The 22,289-nt window shown below is 37.7% G+C and overlaps 1 protein-coding gene across 8 annotated transcripts in view; it reads right to left on the bottom strand.

Moving 5' to 3' along the window:
* The window catches only part of MATCAP2 (microtubule associated tyrosine carboxypeptidase 2), an 86,994-nt gene that overhangs the window by 25,426 nt on the left and 39,279 nt on the right, over positions 1-22,289 (bottom strand). For 6 of the 8 annotated variants that reach the window (XM_059073665.2, XM_059073667.2, XM_059073670.2 and 3 more), the window contains exons 3-5: positions 11,661-11,804; positions 10,724-10,856; positions 9,867-10,172 (exon numbers count right to left, since the gene is read on the bottom strand). In XM_059073665.2, the coding sequence (XP_058929648.2) occupies positions 9,867-10,172; positions 10,724-10,856; positions 11,661-11,804 (583 nt within the window). Of the gene's footprint in view, positions 1-9,866; positions 10,173-10,723; positions 10,857-11,660; positions 11,805-14,025; positions 14,223-22,289 lie in introns of those variants that run through there. The other 2 variants (XM_067042344.1, XM_059073669.2) reach the window with 2 other exon arrangements.

Below are 22,289 nucleotides of genomic sequence, written 5' to 3'. Positions count from 1 at the left end.
CCAATGAAACTTCAAAGCTTTTGCACAGCAAAGGAAACTACAAACAAGACGAAAAGACAACCCTCAGAATGGGAAAAAATATTTGCAAATGAATCAATGGACAAAGGATTAATCTCCAAAATATATAAACAACTCATGCAGCTCAATATTAAAAAAACAAACAACCTAATCCAAAAATGGGCAGAAGACCTATATAGACATTTCTCCAAAGAAGACCTACAGATGGCCAAGAAGCACATGAAAGCTGCTCAACATCACAAATTATTAGAGAAATGCAAATCAAAACTACAATGAGCTATCACCTCACACCAATTAGAATGGGCATCATCAGAACATCTACAAACAACAAATGCTGGAAAGGGTGTGGAGAAAAGAGAACCCTCTTGCACTGTTGCTGGGAATGTAAATTGATACAACCACTATGGAGAACAGTATGGAGGTTCCTTAAAAAACTAAACACAGAATTCCCATACGATCCAGCAATCCCACTACTGGGCATATACCCAGAGAAAACCATAATTGAAAAAGACACATGCACCTCAATGTTCACTGCAGCACTTTTTACAATAGCCAGGTCATGGAAGCAACCTAAATGCACATCAACAGATGAATGGATAAAGAAGATGTGGTACATATATACAATGGAACAGTACTCAGCCATGAAAAGGAACGAAACTGGGTCATTTGTTGAGAGGTGGATGGATCTAGACACTGTCATACAGAGTGAAGTAAGTCAGAAAGAGAAAAACAAATATCGTATATTAATGCATATATGTGGAAGCTAGAAAAATAGTACAGATGAACCTGTTTGCGGGGCAGAAATAGACACACAGATGTGGAGAACAAACAGATGGACACCAAGGGGGGAAAGCAGTGGGGGTGGTGGTGGTGGTGGTGGTGTGATGAATTGTGCGATTGGGATTGACATGTATACACTGATGTGTACAAAACTGATGACTAGTAAGAACCTGCTGTATAAAAAAATAAATAAAATAAAATTCAAGAATTAAATAAATAAATAAAAAGAAACGAAATTGAGTTATTTGTAGTGAGGTGGATGGACTTAGAGTCTGTCATACAGAGTGAAATAAGTCAGAAAGAGAAAAACAAATACCATATGCTAACACATATATATGGAATCAAAAATATACGGTTCTGGGGCTTCCCTGGTGGCGCAGTGGTTGAGAATCCGCCTGCCGATGCAGGGGTCACGGGTTCGTGCCCTGGTCCGGGAGGATCCCACGTGCCGCGGAGCGACTAGGCCCGTGAGCCATGGCCGCTGGGCCTGCGCGTCCGGAGCCTGTGCTCCGCAACGGGAGAGGCCACAGCAGTGAGAGGCCCGCATACCACAAAAAAAAAAAAAAAAAAAAAAAAAAAAAAAAAAAAAAAAAAAAAAAATATACGGTTCTGAAGAACCTACGGGCAGGACAGGAATAAAGACGCAGAGGTAGAGAATGGACTTGAGGACACAGGTGTGGGGGGAGGGCAAGCTGGAGCAAAGTGAGAGAGTAGTGTGTATATATATATATATATATATATAATGTAAAATAGATAGCTCCTGGGAAGCAGCTTCATTGCACAGGGAGATCCACTCAGTGCTTTGTGACCATCTAAAGGGGTGGGATAGGGAGGGTGGGAGGAAGGCTCAAGAGGGAGGTATTATGGGGATGTATGTATACATACAGCAGATTCACTTTGTTATACAGCAGAAACTAACAACACTGTAATGCAATTATACTCCAACAGATGTAAGAAATACATAAATAGTATTACAAAGTAAAAAAAAAGGGGGGGAACCTAATGAAACTGAAAAGATTTTGCACAGCAGAGGAAATCATAAACAAAAGGAAAGACAACCCACACAATGGGCGAAAACACTGGCAAATGATGCGTCCAAAAGGCATTAATCTCCAAAATTTACAAACAGCTCATGAACCTCAATATCAAAAAAAGCAAACAACCCAATCAAAAAATGGGCAGAAGACTGAAACAGACATTTCCCCAAAGACAGATAGATGGCCACAAGGCACATGGAGAGATGCTCAACTTTGCTAATTATTAGATAATGCAAATCAAAACTACAATGAGATATCACCTCACACCAGTCAGAATGGCCATCATCAAAAATGTACAAACGTGGGATCCAGAACTCTACTTCCTGTATATGTAAAATAAAAGAGCTGAATAGAACCTGAAAAAAAAGTCTACAAACAATAAATGCTGAAGAGGGTGTTGAGAAGAGAACCCTCCTGGACTGTAGGTGGGAATGTAAATTGGTACAGCCACTATGGAGAACAATACGGAAGTTCCTTAAAAAAATGAAAAATAGAGCTACCATATGATCCAGCAATGCCACTCCTGGGCACATACCTGGCAAAAACCATGGTTTGAAAGGATACACGCAACCCAATGTTCATTGCTGCACTGCTCACAGTAACCAAGACATGGAAGCAACCTAAATGTCCATCAACAGAAGAGTGGATAAAGAAGATGTGGTAAGTATGTTCAGTGGAATATTCAGCCATTAAAAAGAATGAAATAATGCCACTGGCAGCAACAAGAATGGCCCTGGAGATTATCATACTTAGTGAAGTCAGTCAGACAGAGAAAGACAAATATATTGTGATATCGCTATATGGGGAATCAAGAAAATGATACAAATAAAGTTATTTCCAAAACAGAAACAGATTCACAGACTTAGAATACAAACTTATGGTTAACAAAGGGGAACGGTAGGGGGCAGGGATAAACTAGCAGTTTGGGACTGACATGTATACACTATAATAATGAAAATAAATAACCAACAAGGACCTACTGTATAGTAAAGGGAACTGTGGTCAAATTCTGTAATAACTAAATGGGTAAAGAACTTTAAAAAGGATAAATGTATAAGTATAACTGAAGCACTTCACTGTACATCTGAAACTAACACATTGTTAACTATACTCCAATATAAAATAAACATTAAAAAAATTAAAAAAAAACAAAAAGTCAGTATGATGAGAAATAAAATACAGTGTTCAAGATTTCTCCCTATTAAAAGTGGCTAAAGGGACACTGCCACCAAAACTAATGCATGAACCCTGATTGGATCTAGATGTGTTTTTTTTAACACGTATAAGGACATTTTTAGAACAGTTGGTGAAATTTAAATGCCATATATGGGGTAGTTGATATTGCTGAATTACCACTCACTTTCTTAAGTGTGATAATGATACTGTTTTAAGTAGAAGAGAATGTTTTTAGTCTTAGAAGATGCATGCTCAAGTTTTTAAGGAATGAAATGCCAAGTGTACAACTTGCTTTTAAAAAGTCACAGAGAATAGCATCCAGAAAGTGAAAAGACTACAGAGTAGTAGAAAATATTTGTAAATTATTATCTGACAAGAGATTTTTATCTAGAATACACAAGAAACTCTTACACCTCAATAATAAAAAGCAAACCAATTAAAAACGGGTAAATGATCTAAACAGAGAGTTCTCCAAAGAAAATACATAAATAGCCAATAATCACGTGAAAAGATGCTCAACATCACTAGTCACCAGGAAAATTCAAATCTAAACCACAATGAGTTAGCCACTTCACACCCACTAGGGATTGTTATAATATTAATTTAAAAAATGAGGGCTTCTCTGGTGGCACAGTGGTTGAGACTCTGCCTGCCCATGCAGGGGACATCCCAGTTCATGCCCCGGGGTCCAGGAAGATCCCACATGCTGCGGAGCGGCTGGGCCCGTGAGCCATGGCCGCTGAGCCTGCGTCCAGAGAAAGGTTTAAGAAAGGCTTAAAAGCAGGTTGCTTGCTGCTTGAGGGCCAAATGCAAGTTTGAACTCCACTCTCAGAAGACACAAAGGACTCCTTTCCTAAGCCTGTAAATAAGCCCTGCCCTTGGTGCCTAAGGAAGGGCTTAGTGAAAGTCAGCCTAAGAGTCAACTAACTGCTGAACAATCATCAACAAGAAGACACTGGAACTCATCAAAAAAGATACCCCACATCCAAAGACAAGGGAGAAGCCACAATGAGACGGTAGGAGGGGCGCAATCACAATAAAATCAAATCCCATTAACTGCTGAGTGGGTGACTCACAAACTGGAGAACACTTATACCACAGAAATCCACCCACTGGAGTGAAGGTTCTGAGCCCCACATCAGGCTTCCCAACATGGGGGTCTGGCAACGGGAAGAGAAATTCCTAGAGAATCAGACTTTGAAGGCTAGCGGGATTTGATTGCAGGACTTCGACAGGATTGGGGGAAACAAAGACTCCACTCTTGGAGGGCACACACAAAGTAGGGTGCGCATCAGGACCCAGGGGAAGGAGCAGTGACCCCAAAAGAGACTGATCCAGACCTACGTGCTAGTGTTGGAGGGTCTCCTGCAGAGGCGGGTGGTGGTGGTGGTGGTGGTGGTGGTGGTGGCTTTGTCTCACCTGGAGGACAAGGACACTGGCAGCAGAAGTTCTGGTAAGTGCTCCTTGGCGTGAGCCCTCCCAGAGTCTGCCATTAGCCGCACCAAAGAGCCTCAGGCCAAACAACCAACAGGGAGGGAAACCAGCCCCACCTATCAGCAGACAAGTGGATTAAAGTTTTACTGAGCTCTGCCTACCAGAGCAACAGCCAGATCTACCCACCACAGTCCCTCCCAACAGGAAACTTGCTCAAGCCTCATAGATAGCCTCATCCACCAGAGGGCAGACAGCAGGAGCAAGAACTACAATCCTGCAGCCTGTGGAACAAAAACCACATTCACAGAAAGATATACAAGATGAAAATGCGGAGGGCTATGTACCAGGATGAAGGAACAAGATAAAACCCCAGAAAAACAACTAAATGAAGTGGAGATAGACAACCTTCCAGAAAAAGTATTGAGAATAATGATAGTGAAGATGATTCAGGACCTCTGAAAAAGAATGGAGGCAAAGATCAAGATGATGCAAGAAACGTTTAACAAAGACCTAGAAGAATTAAAGAACAAACACCTAGAAGAATTAAAGGACAAACAAACAGAAATGAACAATACAATAACTGAAATGAAAAATACACTAGAAGGAATCAATAGCAGAATAACTGAGGCAGGAGAATGGATAAGTGACCTAGAAGACAGAATGGTGGAATTCACTGCTGCAGAAGAGAATAAAGATAAAAGAATGAAAAGAAATGAAGATAGCCTAAGAGACCTCTGGGACACCATTAAATGCAACAACATTCACATTATAGGGTCCCAGAAGCAGGAGAGAGAGAGAAAGGACCCGAGAAAATATTTGAAGAGATTATAGTCAAAAACTTCCTTAATATGGGAAAGGACATAGCTACCTAAACTCAGGAAGTGCAGACAGTCCCATACAGAATAAACCCAAGGAGAAACACGCCAAGACACATAGCAATCAAACTGGAAAAAATTAAAGACAAACAAAAATTACTGAAAGCATCAAGGGAAAAAAGACAAATAACATACAAGGGAACTCCCATAAGGTTAACAGCTGATTTCTCAGCAGAAACTCTACAAACCAGAAGGGAGTGGCACGATATATTTAAAGTGATGAAAGGGAAGAACCTACAACCAAGATTACTCTACCCTGCAAGAATCTCATTCAGATCCGATGGAGAAATCAAAAGCTTTACAGACAAGCAAAAGCTAAGAGAATTCAGCACCACCAAACCAGCTCTACAACAAATGCTAAAGGAACTTCTCTAACTGGGAAACACAAGAGAAGTAAAGGACCTAGATAACAAACACAAAACAATTAAGAAAATGGTAACAGTAACATACATATCGATAATTACCTTAAACCTGAATGGATTAAATGCTCCAACCAAAAGACACAAGCTCACTGAATGGATACAAAAACAATACCCATTTATATGCTGTCTCCAAGAGACCCAGTTCATACCTAGGGACACATACAGGCTTAAAGTGAGGGGACGGAAAAAGATATTCCATGCAAATGGAAATCAAAAGAAAGCTGGAGTAGCAATACTCATACCAGATAAAATAGACTTTAAAATAAAGAATGTTACAAGAGACAAGGAAGGACACTACATAATGATCAAGGGAGCAATCCAAGAAGATATAACAATTATAAACACATACGCACCCAACAAGGGAGCACCTCAATACATAAGGCAACTGCTAACAGCTATACAAGAGGAAATCAACAGTAACACAATAATAGTGAGGGACTTAAACACCTCACTTACACCAATGGACAGATGATCCAAACAGAAAATTAATAAGGAAGCACAAGCTTTAAATGACACAATGGACCAGATAGAATTAATTGATATTTATAGGACATTCCATCCAAAACCAGCAGATTACACTTTCTTCTCAAGTGTGCACGGAACATTCTCCAGGATAGATCACATCTTGGGTCACAAATCAAGCCTCAGTAAATTTAAGAAAATTGAAATCATATAAAGTATCTTTTCTGACCACAACGCTATGAGATTAGGAATCAATTATAGGGGAAAAAAACATAAACAACACAAACACTTGGAGGCTAAAAAAATACATTACTAAATGACGAAGAGATCACTGAAGAAATCAAAGAGGAAATCAAAAAATACCTAGAGACAAATGACAATGAAAACACGATGATCCAAAACCTATGGGATATAGCAAAAGCAGTTCTAAGAGGGAAGTTTATAGCAATACAAGCCTACCTCAAGAAACAAGAAAAGTTTCAAATAAACAATCTAACCTTACACCTAAAGGAACTGGAGAAAGAAGAACAAACAAAACCCAAAGTTAGTAGAAGGAAAGAAATCATAAATATCAGATCAGAAATAAATGAAATAGAAAGAAAGAAGACAATAGCAAAGATCAATAAAACTAAAAGCTGCTTCTTTGAGAAGATAAAGAAAATTGATAAACCATTACCAAGGCTCATCAAGAAAAAAAAGGAGAAGACTCAAATCAACAGAAGTAGAAATGAAAAAGGAGAAGTAACAACTGACACTGCAGCAATACAAAGGATCTTGAGAGATTACTACAAGCAACTCTATGCCAATAAAATGGACAACCTAGAAGAAATGGACAAATTCTTAGAAAAGCACAACCTTCCAAGACTGAACCAGGAAGAAATAGAAAATAAAAACAGACCAGTCACAAGCACTGAAATTAAGACTGCAATTAAAAATCTTCCAACAAACGAATGCCCAGGACCAGATGACTTCACAGGCGAATTCTATCAAACATTTAGAGAAGAACTAACACCCATCCTTCTCAAACTCTTCCAAAATATAGCAGAGGGAGGAACACTCCCAAACTCATTCTACGAGGCCACCATCACCCTGATACCAAAACCAAAGATGTCACAAAGAAAGAAAACTACAGGCCAATATCACTGATAAACACACATGCAAAAATCCTCAACAAAATACTAGCAAACAGAATCCAACAACACATTAAAATACTAGCAAACAGAATCCATACACATGGTGCATGTATGATCATTATACACCATGATCAAGCGGGATTTATCCCAGGGATGCAAGGATTCCTCAATATACCCAAATCAATCAATGTGATTCACCATATTAACAAATTGAAGAATAAAAATCATATGACCATCTCAATAGATGCAGAAAAAGCTTTTGACAAAATTCAACATCCATTTATGATAAAAACTCTCCGGAAAGTGGGCACAGAGGGAACCTAGCTCAATGTAATAAAGACCATATATGACCAACCACAGCCAACATCATTCTCAATGGTGAAAAACTGAAAGCATTTCCTCTAAGATCAGGAACAAGACAAGGATATCCACTCTCACCACTATTATTCAACACAGTATTGGAAGTCCTAGCCACGGCAACCAGAGAAGAAAAAGAAATAAAAGGAAACCAAATTGGAAAAGAAGAAGTAAAACTGTCACTGTTTGCAGATGACATGATACTATACATAGAGAATCCTAAAGATACCAACAGAAAACTACTAGAGCTAATCAATGAACCTGGTAAAGTTGCAGGATACAAAATTAATGCACAGAAATCTCCTGCATTCCTATACACTAGTGATGAAAAATCTGAAAGAGAAATTAAGAAAACACTCCCGTTTACCACTGCAACAAAAAAGAATAAAATTCCTAGGAATAAACCTACCTAAGGAGACAAAAGACCTGTATGCAGAAAACTGTAAGACCCTGATGAAAGAAATTAAAGATGATACAAACAGATGGAGAGATATATCGTGTTCTTGGATTGGAGAATCAACATTGTGAAAATGACTCTACTACCCAAAGCAATCTACAGATTCAATTAAATCCCTATCAAACTACCAATGGCATTTTTCACAGAACTAGAACAAAAAATTTCACAATTTGTATGGAAACACAAAAAACCCCAAATAGCCAAAGCAATCTTGAGAAAGAAAAATGGAGTTGGAGGAATCAGGCTCCCGAACTTCAGAATATACTACAAAGCTACAGTAATCAAGACAGTGTGGTACTGGCACAAAAACAGAAATATAGATCAAGAACAGCATAGAAAGCCCAGAGATAAACCCACACACATATGGTCAACTAATCTATGACAAAGGAGGCAAGGATATACAATGGAGAAAAGACAGCCTCTTCAATAAGTAGTGTTGGGAAAACTGGACAGCTACATGTAAAAGAATGAAATCAGAACACTCCCTAACACCATACACAAAAATAAACTCATAATGGATTAGAGACCTAAATGTAAGACTGGACACTATAAAACTGTTAGAGGAAAACATAAGAAGAACACTCTTTGACATAAATCACAGCAAGATCTTTTGATCCACCTCCTAGGGTAATGGAAATTAAAAAAATAAACAAATGGGACCTAATGAAACTTCAAAGCATCTGCACAGCAAAGGAAACCATAAACAAGACAAAAAGACAACCCTTAGAATGGGAGAAAATATTTGCAAATGAAGCAACTGACAGGATTAATCTCCAAAATTTACAAGCAGCTCACGCAGCTCAATATTAAAAAAAAAAACAACCCAATCCAAAAATGGGCAGAAGACCTAAATAAACATTTCTCCAAAGAAGACATTCAGAAGGCCAAGAAGCACATGAAAAGCTGCTCAAGATCACTAATTATTAGAGAAAATGCAAATCAAAACTACAATGAGGTATCACCTCACACCAGTTAGAATGGGCATCATCAGAAAATCTACAAACAACATATGCTGGAGAGGGTGTGGAGAAAAGGGAACCCTCTTGCACTGTTGGTAATTGATACAGCCACCATGGAGAACAATAGTATGGAAGTTCCTTAAACTAAAAATAGAATTACCATATGACCCACCAATCACACTACTGGGCATATACCCACAGAAAACCATAATTCAAAAAGACACATGCACCCCAATGTTCATTGCAGCACTATTTACAATATCCCGGTCATGGAAACAACCTAAATGCCCATCGACAGACGAATGGATAAAGAAAATGTGGTACATACATACAATGGAATATTACTCAGCCATAAAAAGGAATGAAATTGGGTCATTTGTAGAGACGTGGATCAATCTAGAGACTGTCATACAGTGAAGTAAGAAAAACAAATATTGTATATTAACGCATATATATGGAACTTAGAAAAATGGTAGAAACGAACCAGTCTGCAGGGCAGAAATTGATACACAGATGTAGAGAAGAAATGTATGGACACCAAGGAGGGAAAGCGGCGGGAGGGTGGTGGTGGTGGTGTGATGAATTGGGAGATTGGGATTGACATATATAGACTAATATGTATAAAATGGATAACTAGTGAGAACCTGGTCTTTTAGGAAATAAAATTCTGCTGTTTTATAAAATAAAATTCAAAAATTAAAAAAAAAAAGACAATTACCCAATAAATCAGAAAATCTACTGTCAAGGGACACACACCTGGTTGGGAGGTATCAGTCCGTCCCCTCTTGGCTCGTACACAATAATCCCATCTTGTGTTGGGGTCCTTGACAAACTTTCCAATATCTTTGAATAATTCACAAAAAGACATGTGGCTGGCTCGATAAACAGTGTAGTAGAGGAGGGCAGCCCTCCATAAAAAGGGGTCTTTTCTAAACAGGACACTGTGAATACTTGCCAGTCCTTCCTCTGTGGGATTGTTTGGCTTTAGCTCATGTTTTTTACGGCCAGTCCAACTGTTCCATGGCTGCTGAAGGTTGTTAATACCTCGAAAATAATGTGTGCCTATGTAGAAGAAAAGGCACATGAAAAGTAAGAAATGCCATTCTTATTTTAATTCTTCTCCAAAAAAAGATTCTACCAACAGTTCTAAAACCAAATTGATGTGTACCTACAAATCAAAACAAAGTAGAAAATGATCTGACACTAATGCCCTTTGGTTTGAAGGAGTACACAGCCTTCAGAAGGATTACATGTCTCATTAGAAGAGGTATAACTTTTACAGCAATTAATTTTCCTTTTAAGAGTCAAATTATAGACTTCATATTTGAAAAGAATCTTAGAGATCACTTAATTCAATTCCCTCAGTTGAAGATGGGGGAACTGAAATCCAGAGGAGTTAAATGACTCTCCAAGCTTAATACAGCTCTATACGGTACCCTAAAAAATCTAATTTGAAATAAGACATTAATATCTTAGCTTTAGTTCAAGTGACACCTAACAATTTCATTACTTTTTGCCAAATATTACTAAGAAAAAATGCATTATAAACGAACAAGTCCTTGAAGTAATTTCTACTATTACAACTGAATAAATGGAGAAGGGTTGCCCCCTACCTATTTCATGCCTCAGCATTCCTTCCAGCCAATGCTCACGTGCGGTGCAAACATTGATGGTCAGTGTTGGACATCCATTTACTACTGTCATGGAAGCTCGGGAAAGCAGGTCCTCAGTAAGATGAACTACAATCTAAGGAGTAAGAGTTAAAAAAAAAAATATATATATATATATATATATATTTACATATATAAAAATTAAATATACAAATTATATATATAAATATATATATATTATATATATGTATATATAATATATATACATATATTATATATTATATATATATATATATGACAAAACGTAGAAGGCAGGGGGAGAAAGTTTTCACGGACAACAATGGACCCATAAATTAACACCTTTTTCTTTTGTTTACACCATCTTGAATCTCCCAGAAACCAAGAAGATGAAATGCAGACCCTTGCAATTTTGAGCTTTTAGGAACTCAAGAACCTTTACTGGATTGAAAGACAAGTAGACAGCTGTGTGGAGGAAGACACAGAGAACTGAAATTGTGCCTCTGCAGTGCTCTCAAATATAGTCCCCCGAGCTGGAATAATGCAAAGGAAGGTACAGGAGCCAGAGTTCTGGTCACTGCTGGGCCAAAGCTTATTTTGAGACTGAACACCAGGAACTGGACATTAATAAGAGAAGTCACTGTGCCAAATCTCTTCATTAATAATTTCCATAAGCCAATTCACATAATCCTACAAGCTATACAAAAATGGTAGTAAGAAAAAAGGAAAAACAGAAAAAAACTGAACATTAACAATTCAATGCAACAAAAACTTAGACTTATATTTAGTAAGAAATCTGGATGACTTATTTAATGAGTAAAATAGTGTTGGGAAAACAAAACCTGCAGAAAAAACAAACACGTGGCAGTGACTGAGAGTTAAAATGCTCAGTCAACTTGTCATGCTCACTCATGATTCATACCTCACCCATGCAGCCTTCTTTCATCATGTATTTCCTAACATGACTCCAGATTCGAGTTTTAGATAGCAGGCTACCACCAGTGGCCTGTTCAAATTTTTCATAGCTTCCATACTTTTGTAAAGTCAGTTCCATAATATTGATGGACTGTAAAAGAAACACAGATAATGAAAGTAAACAGCCTCCTATTACTTCGACATGAGTAATGAGCTAGTTATATTCTTATTTATCATGACCTGTTCTGTGTTTACCGATTTCCAAATTAAATTGCAGCTACGGTAACATATTTTTCTAATCCTAAACAGCTTTTGCTCATTTTCATAAATTTTTACAAACACCTGTGTACATACTTACTTCTTAACACGGAATAAAGGCTCAAGCACTGCACAACTGTCAACATCTAACAGGCTGAGAAGCTAAGGCAGAGTTCTCAGTTTCTCTTGGCTTCTCTAAGACCATCTGGTGGTTTTGCAGGAGAACTCAGAAGGTATGTCTCCAGGCTAATTACTAGAATATAATTACCATTTGGGTAAAGAAAAAAATTCCCAATTTTTAAGAACACACAGAAGAATCAACCATTCTTCTGTGATGATCCTATAGAACCTGATGTTTTCCTGGGCTACTACCCTTTGGCAGAAACACATAGTCTCAACATTACTAAGAACACTTTTATCTTTCATTCTGGGCAGGGTACTACCTAATTTTCATTCTTCATAAATTTTCATATCAAAAGAATATGAAAGTTGAGATCTTTTTCTCTAAGCACAAATATACAGAAAGACTAAAAAAAACTGGTAACAAATCACAGATCATCAGTATCTATGGGAAAGCCACAAAAAAGGGAAAACGTAAGGAAGGATAATGCTATTCAAAGGTCTTCTGGGAAAAAGCTAGAAAATTCAAATATATCTTATATGAATGGTGACAGAAGCTAGAAAATTCAGATAACCTGATATGATATTGAGCCTATGCTTTCTAGCAGTTGTCAGACTAGTGAAGAGATTAAAAGTACAAGCTCTAGAGTCAGACTACCTGAGCTGACATCCTGGCTCTGCCACCTTCTGGTTGTGTGACTCCGGGCAAGTCACTAAACTTGTTACCAAGCCTCCTCATTAGTAAATGGGGATAACAACAATAATGTATACTGCATGGTTTTGTTGAGAAAATTTAGCCAAACTTTGTAAAGCACAGTGTCAGACCTAAGTAGTCAATACATGTCAATTATTACATCATCATCAGTATGTTACCATTCTTTATAAATACCACTGTAGATGACATGCCCAACACAAAAACTACAGTAAAACTCATGTGCTACAAGTTACAAGTAAATATATATATATCCCCACAGGAAAAATATATATAACTAATAAACTAGGAGTGAATCATAAAGTTATCATAACAAGAAATGGCTTCAACAAGTTTGCCTGGCTTGCGTTCCCAAAGCTGCTATTAAAAGCCTTGATATTCAAAGTGTGGTCGAAAAGCCAGCAGCATTGGCACTGGCATTGTCCTGGAAGCTGGCTTCAAATTTGGAATTTTGCCTGCCTCCAAGCCACGTGCATACTGAATCAGAATCTGCATTTTAACAAGATTCCCCAGGTGATCCATGTGCACAGTAGAAAGCCAGAAGGATCTCAGAGAATGGAAACACAGCAAATACCCCAGAGGCTAATTTATTTATATGACAACTAGGATAATTAAAAGAACAAATTAGCACATAATTAAAAGCCCATTTAGCAGATTAGCTAAGGTATTTGCATACACCAGTCTAATGGTCACCAGTCATCAATATATCAGTTAGAAGAATCTGAGAAAATTTGCCTTAATTCCATAAGAGACAGAAGTGGTACCTTCTATACTGAACTTATATCTAGACCTAAAAAAAGTTAAAGAAATTTTTAATTATAACTTGTGTGTATAGGTTTTTAAAAGTATGTACTTAGGATAAAGCTAGCTTTTCTAGCAAATGCTTACTCAGTAGGAAAATGCGGTTATCCGGTTACTACTTATTATAACAGTCTAGAGACTTTAGAAAAACTTAAATACAGGTGACCCTTGTTATCATCAATAAATGGTACTTAGTAGAAGGCTATTAAGTATTCACACTCATTAATAAGTATTCGTTCATATTCATAATAGGGAACAAAGATTTGATTGAAAATTTATCCTGAAAAAGTACCCTATAAATATAAGATTTTTAAAAATTACCTTGGCAGTTTAACAACACTGAGGCAACCTTTATACGTATCAACTAATTATTAGATAATCAAAGAATGAATAAAAATAGTGGGAGCTTTTGGGGGGGATGTAATTTTTCTATCAAAATGATATGCAATAATAGCACATCATTTTTCATTGCGTGACTTACATGGCACCATCATGGCAGCAATCCTTCATGAGAGCTACATGGATGTTCCCAAAAACTTATCTTAATATGTCATGTACAGTCATTCTTCACTGAAGTGCCCATCCTGTTGTCATCTCTAGATATTTTTCTTTATTAGTTTTTCAACTGGTCCAACCTAGACAAATTTGTCAGTGACCACACAGATCTCCAGTATCCTTCACTGACTTCCCTGCATTAAATAGACCCCAGCACAGAGAGAGAGACAGTGGTTGGATAGGTGAATAAATTCAAGTTTTAAGAGAGAAGTCAGGAATGTTTAGTGGTTACTTCATCAGTGAACATTTTTGTGTTACAACAATTTCTGCTTCCTTATGCAACCTCTTGCAGGCCACAAAAATTTTACAAGTATGATCTCAATTTTGGGGGAAAAAAAAGGCAATAAGCAATTTAAAAAAGGCACAAGGAAGCCTGAAAGAATATACCCAAAGGCTACATGATATGATGTTCACGTTTGAGAAGGGATCATGTGTTGCACTGATGTTTAATTATTTGCACTATACAGAAGTTTTCCAAATGGTTTACAATATGCAAAGGAAAAAGTCATTTTTTCCAGCTTCACTGAGGTATGATTGACAAAAATTATATATATTTAGGTTCTACAATCACGTGTTTAAGGTGTACAATGTGATGACTTAATACGTGTATACACTATGAAATGATTACTACAATCAAGTTAATTTACAAATCCATCACCTCATATAGTTACTTTTTTTTTTGGGGGGGGTACGCAGGCCTCTCACTGTTGTGGCCTCTCCCGTTGCAGAGCACAGGCTCCGGACGCACAGGCCCAGTGGCCATGGCTCACGGGCCCAGCCACCAGGCGGCATGTGGGATCTTCCCGGACCAGGGCATGAACCCATGTCCCCTGCATCGGCAGGCGGACTCTCAACCACTACACCACCAGGGAAGCCCTAGTTACATTTTTTTTAATGTGGTGGGAACATCTAAGATCTTAGCAAATTTCAAGTATACAATATACTATTATTACCTATAATCATCACGCTATATATTAGATACCCAGAACTTATTCAGTTTATAACTGAAAGTTGGTACCCTTTGACCCACATCTCCTTACAAGTTTTTGTTTGTTTGTTTGTTTTTACAGGAAAAAAAGAGTTCATCCTCTCCCCCTAGAGCTCAGAGAATCAATATCTGTATCATTTTAAGAATCAAGCTTTCACACACCTCCACATGGTTAACACCTTTAAGAGGGAATAAATTTTACATCCAATCTCTCTTCTCCATTAATATCACCATTTAAGTTAATCAGAAAACTACATCTCCCATTATTACTTGGTGGGAGATTCAAACAAGCAGCAGCTTATTTTTCTCCAATCATCACTTTTCTTTTTTGGCCGTGCCTTGCAGCCTGTGGGATCCTAGTTCCCTGACCAGGGCTTGAAGCCGGGCCCTTGGCAGTGAAAGCCCAGAGTCCCAACAACTGACCTCCAGGTTCCCCAATCATCACTTTCAATTTGCCATCCGGCATATCCCTTTCCTATCTTCAAATAAACCTCAACCAATTTAACTTCCAAAAATGTTCAAGTATTAAAAGAAAAAAAAAGTCCACTTCAAGTTAATTTAACCCAATTTAAAACATAAATCACACATCCAATTAAAGCTCTTTCCCCTCTCCTAGGCAGGGTCTGGCCTGAGGCCTAAAGAACCTTCACTGGGAAAAGAAGGCATAATCAATGATTTGATTCCTTCTCATCTCTCCCCTATTTTCACGGTCTCTCTTCCCCTTCAGTATATTGATAGCTGTGAGGAAGGAACGGACAATTCCCATATAACTGGTTCAGCTGTGGTCCTCCTCCTTTGACTCTAATGCTGGGGCAGGCCTATTATAGCAGGTGCCTCCACTGCACAGCTTACTGACTAGCCTCCTTCCAACAGAATCTATGCAAGAAGCTCCCCTGGAGTGGACAACTACCAAAACTATTTCTATGAAATTTAAAAGCACAAGAGGAACAACCTAAAGATTTAACTTAATCTAATTACTGTATACCCATTGCATGAAATATATGCAGTCAGTTAAAATAATGCTGACAAAAAAGAAACGCTGACAGCTTTTAACGGCATGAAAAAATATAGACATGTAAACAAAAGCATGCTAACTAAACCATGAACATTAGGCATGGAACAAGGAAAACACACTAAAATGTATTTTCCTTTTTTTTTTCTTTAAGTATCATTGATTTACAATGTTGTGTTAGTTTCCGGTGTACAGCAAAGTGATTCAGTTACACATACATATCTATTTTTTTCAGATTATTTTCCCTTATAGGTTATTACAAAATATTGAGTATAGTTCCCTGTGCTATACAGTAGGTCCTTGTTAGTTATCTATTTTATACACAGCAGGGAAAACGCACTAAAATGTTAAAAGTCGTGACCTAGAGGTGGTGGAATTATAATAATTATTCTCTTCTCCATACTTTTCTAAGTTTCTGCACTAAACATATATTTTTATTACAACTGGAAAATACTAAACTGTTTAAGTACCCTCTACTTTGGAATCTCCAGGCCTTTCTTTTCACTATCTAGTTACCTTCTCCCACTTGCCAGTTTAGTCATTGATATCCCTTCTCCAGAGTATTTGTATTTAAAGAGGAAACACATGAAAATATTTAAAAATTCAAAAAATATCTTCTATGGTAGATTTTTAGGCAGAGCAGACTCTGGTAGACAGAACTGGTATGGCTCACATTCTTGAGGTCTACTCGAGCAAGCAGCTACTTCCCTCATCCATGTGGAAATCTAGCCCCAATTTATCCATCAACATCAAATATATTCTCGGCTTCCTTCCATTTCTAAGAATAACAAATATAAACAGTAAACGATGCAACATAAGTTTCGCTAATCAGTTTTAAAACTCCTGGAACCAGAACATCTTAATATATACCTATCCTACTGTCCAGGTCTTGGATCCCTAGTCTGCATGAGTCTGACTTTGCACTTTTCTATTTTCCTACTTAGCCAACTCCTCCATCACTATGTTAGAAAATCATATAATATAATCTACTTTTGAGTTCCATAAGAACAGTTATCAGGTGGGATAATGTTTCTTGCTGAAAATGGATTGAAACAGGCTACCAAACATACTTTTACCTTTTTAAAAACATTGGACCAAAAAGATTACATATTTTTGCTAAATTATGAATCAATATATTATCTCTGCTCACAAATCAATCATTCCTAAATCCTTCCTCTTTATAATAATATTTTAAAGCTTTGTATATCTTACAGGCATCAAAACAAATTGATTTTCAGAGAACTCAAACCTGAAGCACAGAGGAAATAAATGCAAAATGAGCAGTTGTTCAGTGTGAATGAAATGGTCTTATCTCTCTCCAGATCTGGATGTCATACATAATGCTACACAAAACAGAACATCAGCATTCTTCACAATGTTACTGCCAGCTCATGACTTTGAAGCATTCTTATTTTTTTCTATTAAAACAAGAAGAGTAATCAAATTATTTTCAATAAATGGTGCTGGGACAACTGGATACAAATAAAAGAATAAAATTGGACCCCTACCACATATCATACACAAAAAATTAACTGAAAATGGATCGAAGACCTAAATGTAAGAGCTAAAGCTATAGAACTTGTAGAAGAAAGCAGAGGCATACATTTTCATGACCTTGGATTAGGCAGTGCATTCCTAGATTTGTACACCAAAAGTACAAATAACAAAATAGATAAGTTGGATTTCATCCAAATTAAAAACTTTTATGCTTCAAAGGACACCATCAAGAAAGTGAAAAGACAACCCACAGGAGAAAATGTTTGCAAATTTCATATCTGAACAGTGACATATCTAAAATATATAGAGAACTCCAACTCAATAAAAACACAAATAATCCAATTAAAATATGGGCAAAAGATCCAAGTAGTTTTCCAAAGAAGATATACAAATGGCCAATAAGCACATGAAAAGATGCTCAACATCATTAGTTATCAGAGAAATGCAAGTCAAAACCACGAGATACCACTTCATACCACTATGATGGCTATAAAAACAAGAGTTGACAAAAAAAAAAAAAGAGTTGGTAACAATGTGGAGAAACTGGAACTCATATATGGCTGGTGGAAATGTAAAATGATGCAGTCACTTTGCAAAAAAGTCTTCCTCAAAAGTTTAGACACAGAATTCCCATATGACCCACTACTATATGATCTATGATCTCCTACCATATGACCAACTACCACATGATCTACTACTAGGTATATACCCAAGATACCTAAAAACATGTCCACACAAAAATCTGTACACAAATGTTCATAGCAGCATTGTTCATAATAGCCAAAAAGTGGAAACAACCCAAATGTCTATCAACTGGTGAATGGATAAATAAAATCTAAAATATACATACATGGAATATTATTCAACAATAAAAAGCACTGATACATGCTACTATATGGATTAACCTTGAAAACATGCTAAGTAAAAGAAGCTAGCCACAATGCACCACATATCATATGACTCCATTTATAAGAAATGTCCAGAACAGAAAAATCCATAGAGAGAGAAAGTATCAGTAGATTGATGGTTGTCTAGGGCTGGAACGGGGGTGGGGCTGGGGGTGAGTCACTTGTAATGAATATAGGGTTTCCTTTTGGGGATGATGAAATTCCTCAAATTTGATAGTGGTAATGATTGCATAATCCTAAATATATTGACAATCACTTAACTGTACACTTTAGATGGGTGAACTACATGGCATGTGAATTATATCCTCATAAAGCCATCATTTTAAAATGCAATAGTAATCAAACAGCACAGTGTAATATTTAAATCACTAATTCAGAAAAAGAAAAATCTTGATATAAAACTTACAGCATCGTCTTGGATGATATAACAAACTTTGTGAAAAATCTCAACACTGTTTAGTAATCTACTTTTGGTTTACTTGCTGATTCTGTTTGCTGTTTAGCAATTTGGAAATCTGACCATCAATCACAAGCCACTTCACAGTCATGTGCTAAAAACCTATTTCCCTTTTCAAATGCAGTTTTCACTCAATGAAAAACTATATACAATAGGGACACTAATACGATATGAGTCTGGGTGATACTGTGGAAAGACTAGAAGTCAAAAGATCTGGTTTTACGTTGGTGCCCTACCTTTTACTGACTGTGTGATCTTAGGTATGTCATTTTACCTTTCTCAGGTTTAGTTTCTTCAGTGGCAAAGTGGAGATGAAAATCTTTGTGCTACTTACCTCACAGGGTTGGTGTGAGGTTGAAATCAGAGATAGAGACAGAGAGTAAAAGGGGGGGGGAGAGAGAGAAAAAGAGAAACTATGAATGTGTTTTATAGTCTGTTTCCCAAATGACTGTATGTAGTATTTAAGGTAATTGATTTGACCTCTACTCAATCTCAACCCTCTCTTCATCCCTCTCATTTTTAGTAAATTCTAATATCTAGAACTCTGACCCTCTTCACCCCCCAAATACTGAATAACCCCTAGGAGATCACATAGTCCTTTGCTTTAAAACAGTGTTTTCCAAACTGGCTTGTTCTTTTTGGAAAAGTGGTTGAAGAGATGTTATTTTTAAAAGGGTCCCATGGCCAAATGTGTTTAACTAAAAGTTAAACAAGACTCTTCTAAGCCTTTATTATGATACTACATGTGGTGAATATAACAGTTTGTGTTTTCCACCTTATATGGCCATCTTTTTCTCATGCAGTATTCCTCAGAACAGTTTGAAAATGCTTACTTCAGATAAGGATGAGGCACACACACGTTCTGGTACTTTGAGATTCTCAGAATGAAATAAAAAATTCAAAATATTGAATGAATTTTTCAATGGTGGCTATTTCTTCTTGGTAGCAGACTAGGTATATAAAGATTTGGATTACTCAATCAGGTCTTTAGGCCTCCATTTAAGGTACTGTAGCCACAAAATGATGGGACACTAGAGCAGTCATTACACACTCAAATACCTTCAGCTGCAAGCGGTAACCTCTGTAAAGCTACTGAGTATATGATATTCGGGAGAGGAAACAGAAGAGCATCCTTATATACCAATGTTTTAAAAGACACTGAGCTGATCCCCCCCCCCCAAAAAAAAACAGATGTGCAAGCTGAACTTGACCCTTGAGCCACAAATTTGGATCCACTGTTTGCAGACTACTTCACTAAATTTCTAGCATACCATTAATAAGGATCAGTCATTCACTCATCTCTGTGGTTACCTTCTTAGTGCCAATCACTGCTTTTATTTATATATTTTAGAATCTAAGTCCCTGTCTGACCATTAGACAGAGATTACACTGAAATTAACATAATTTAATAATACTCTGTTGGATATATGAATAAAGCATTGTGAAAACATAGAGAAAGGTAAACTGAAGTGGGGGCACAGAGGAAACAGACAGAATTCCAGGTAAAAGGGGATAATATTGTCAAAAGCATACACAAAACAAAGAAAGTGAAATACACAGTTCCTACACCTCCAGCCTAGGAACAAGGAGACTCATTCATTTAGTGCTAAGAACTCTGCTAGATTCTGGGAACAGTTGAAAGACATAAAATACACTTTTATAAAAGAGGTTAGTCTAATGGTAAAGGCAAAAAAAGAAACTTAAGGATGATAACAGTGTGATAAATGTCATGATAGATAATTTGCACAAGATGCTGTGGGAGTATAGAGTTGACTTTGGAAACCTAAGCATGACCCAGATCGTGAAAGATGAAAGGCCTGTAGGCCACGATAAAGATTTTAGACTTTATCCTGAATTATGAGGAGCCCTAAAGTTTCCCGAGAAGGAAAGTGACACAATCAGATTTGTACCTTAGACACTGACAGCAATGTGGAGAGTAGGAGAAACTGAAGCAAAAACACTTTTGCCAATAATTCAGTTTTCTATAAGACAGATGGCAAACTATGACCAGATTATAATAAAGAGAAAAATGTTTCAATAAATTACATTCTACATATGCAGAACCTAGGAAATAGATTCGAGAAATTGAGTCTGCCTTCAATGACGGAACAAATGAAAGAACAAAGTGGGACAAAGAAAAATGTCACTTGCAGCTGTCCCCCCATTCCCCTTTCCCCCTTCTGAACATTTGTGTCATCAGGGTTGGGGGTAGTTGGGATGTACACAATGATAAGTGGGAAAGTGATAGGGTAACTGCTACCAGGAGAAGATATTCATAAATAGCTTAATACTACAAACTCTTCTTTCACTACCTACAAGGAAGAAGCAGACATTCAAACTGTTTTGGAGGAAAAACCCTGTTAAGATAAGAACCTGAGAGTGCACGTTAGGCAAGTTTTCAAAGGCAAATCAATGAAGTGTTGTTTCAAAGAGTCATCAAGGTCATACCTTCTTCCAAGGACATACAATCTGATTGGGGTGTTTCCATCTCTGACTGTAAGAAAATCTTCCTTGCTATTAGGTTAAGAAATGATCTCACTTCTCCAGTCTAAGACACACAACTACTATGGATGTACTAAACTCAAAATAATGTTATAGCTTTAATGTATCTGGGAAAAGTTTGTGATCTGCTAAGCAAAAAAATCAAGTCACCTAGGGAGAGGTACAGTTAAAAGAAGGCTTGCTTTTCCCTCCCCTTCACTGTTTGGACAACTTGAGGTCTACCAAGACAAAATACCTTCAATACTAGTACAATTAAAACTTAGCCTTGGGCTTCCCTGGTGGCACAGTGGTTGGGAGTCCGCCTGCCAATGCAGGGGACACGGGTTCGTGCCCTGGTCCGGGAAGATCCCACATGCCACGGAGCGGCTGCCCCTGTGGGCCATGGCTGCTGGGCCTGCGCATCCAGAGCCTGTGCTCTGCAGTGGGAGAGGCCGCAGCGGTGAGAGGCCCGCGTACTGCAAAACAAACAAACAAACAAACAAAAAAACCCCCAAAAACTTAGCTTTGGACATCCCTGGTGGCACAGTGGTTAAGAATCTGCCTGCCAATGCAGGGGACACGGGTTCGAGCCCTGATCCGGGAAGATCCCACATGCCGCAGAGCAACTAAGCCCGTGGCCACAACTATTGAGCCTGTGCTCTAGAGCTTGTGAGCCATAACTACTGAGCCCGCATGCCACAACTACTGAAGCCTGCATGCCTAGAGCCTGTGCTCTGCAACAAGGCCCCACAGTGAGAAGCCCCCGCTTGCCGCAACTACAGAAAGCTCGTGGAGAGCAAGGAAGACCCAACGCAGCCAAGAATGAATGAATGAATAAATAAAATAA

The sequence above is a fragment of the Kogia breviceps genome, chromosome 9, assembly GCF_026419965.1.
Source record: "Kogia breviceps isolate mKogBre1 chromosome 9, mKogBre1 haplotype 1, whole genome shotgun sequence".
Taxonomy (NCBI): domain Eukaryota; kingdom Metazoa; phylum Chordata; class Mammalia; order Artiodactyla; family Physeteridae; genus Kogia; species Kogia breviceps.
The sequence above is the reverse complement of the archived record's forward strand: the minus strand, read 5'-3'. Positions and strand labels throughout refer to the sequence as shown.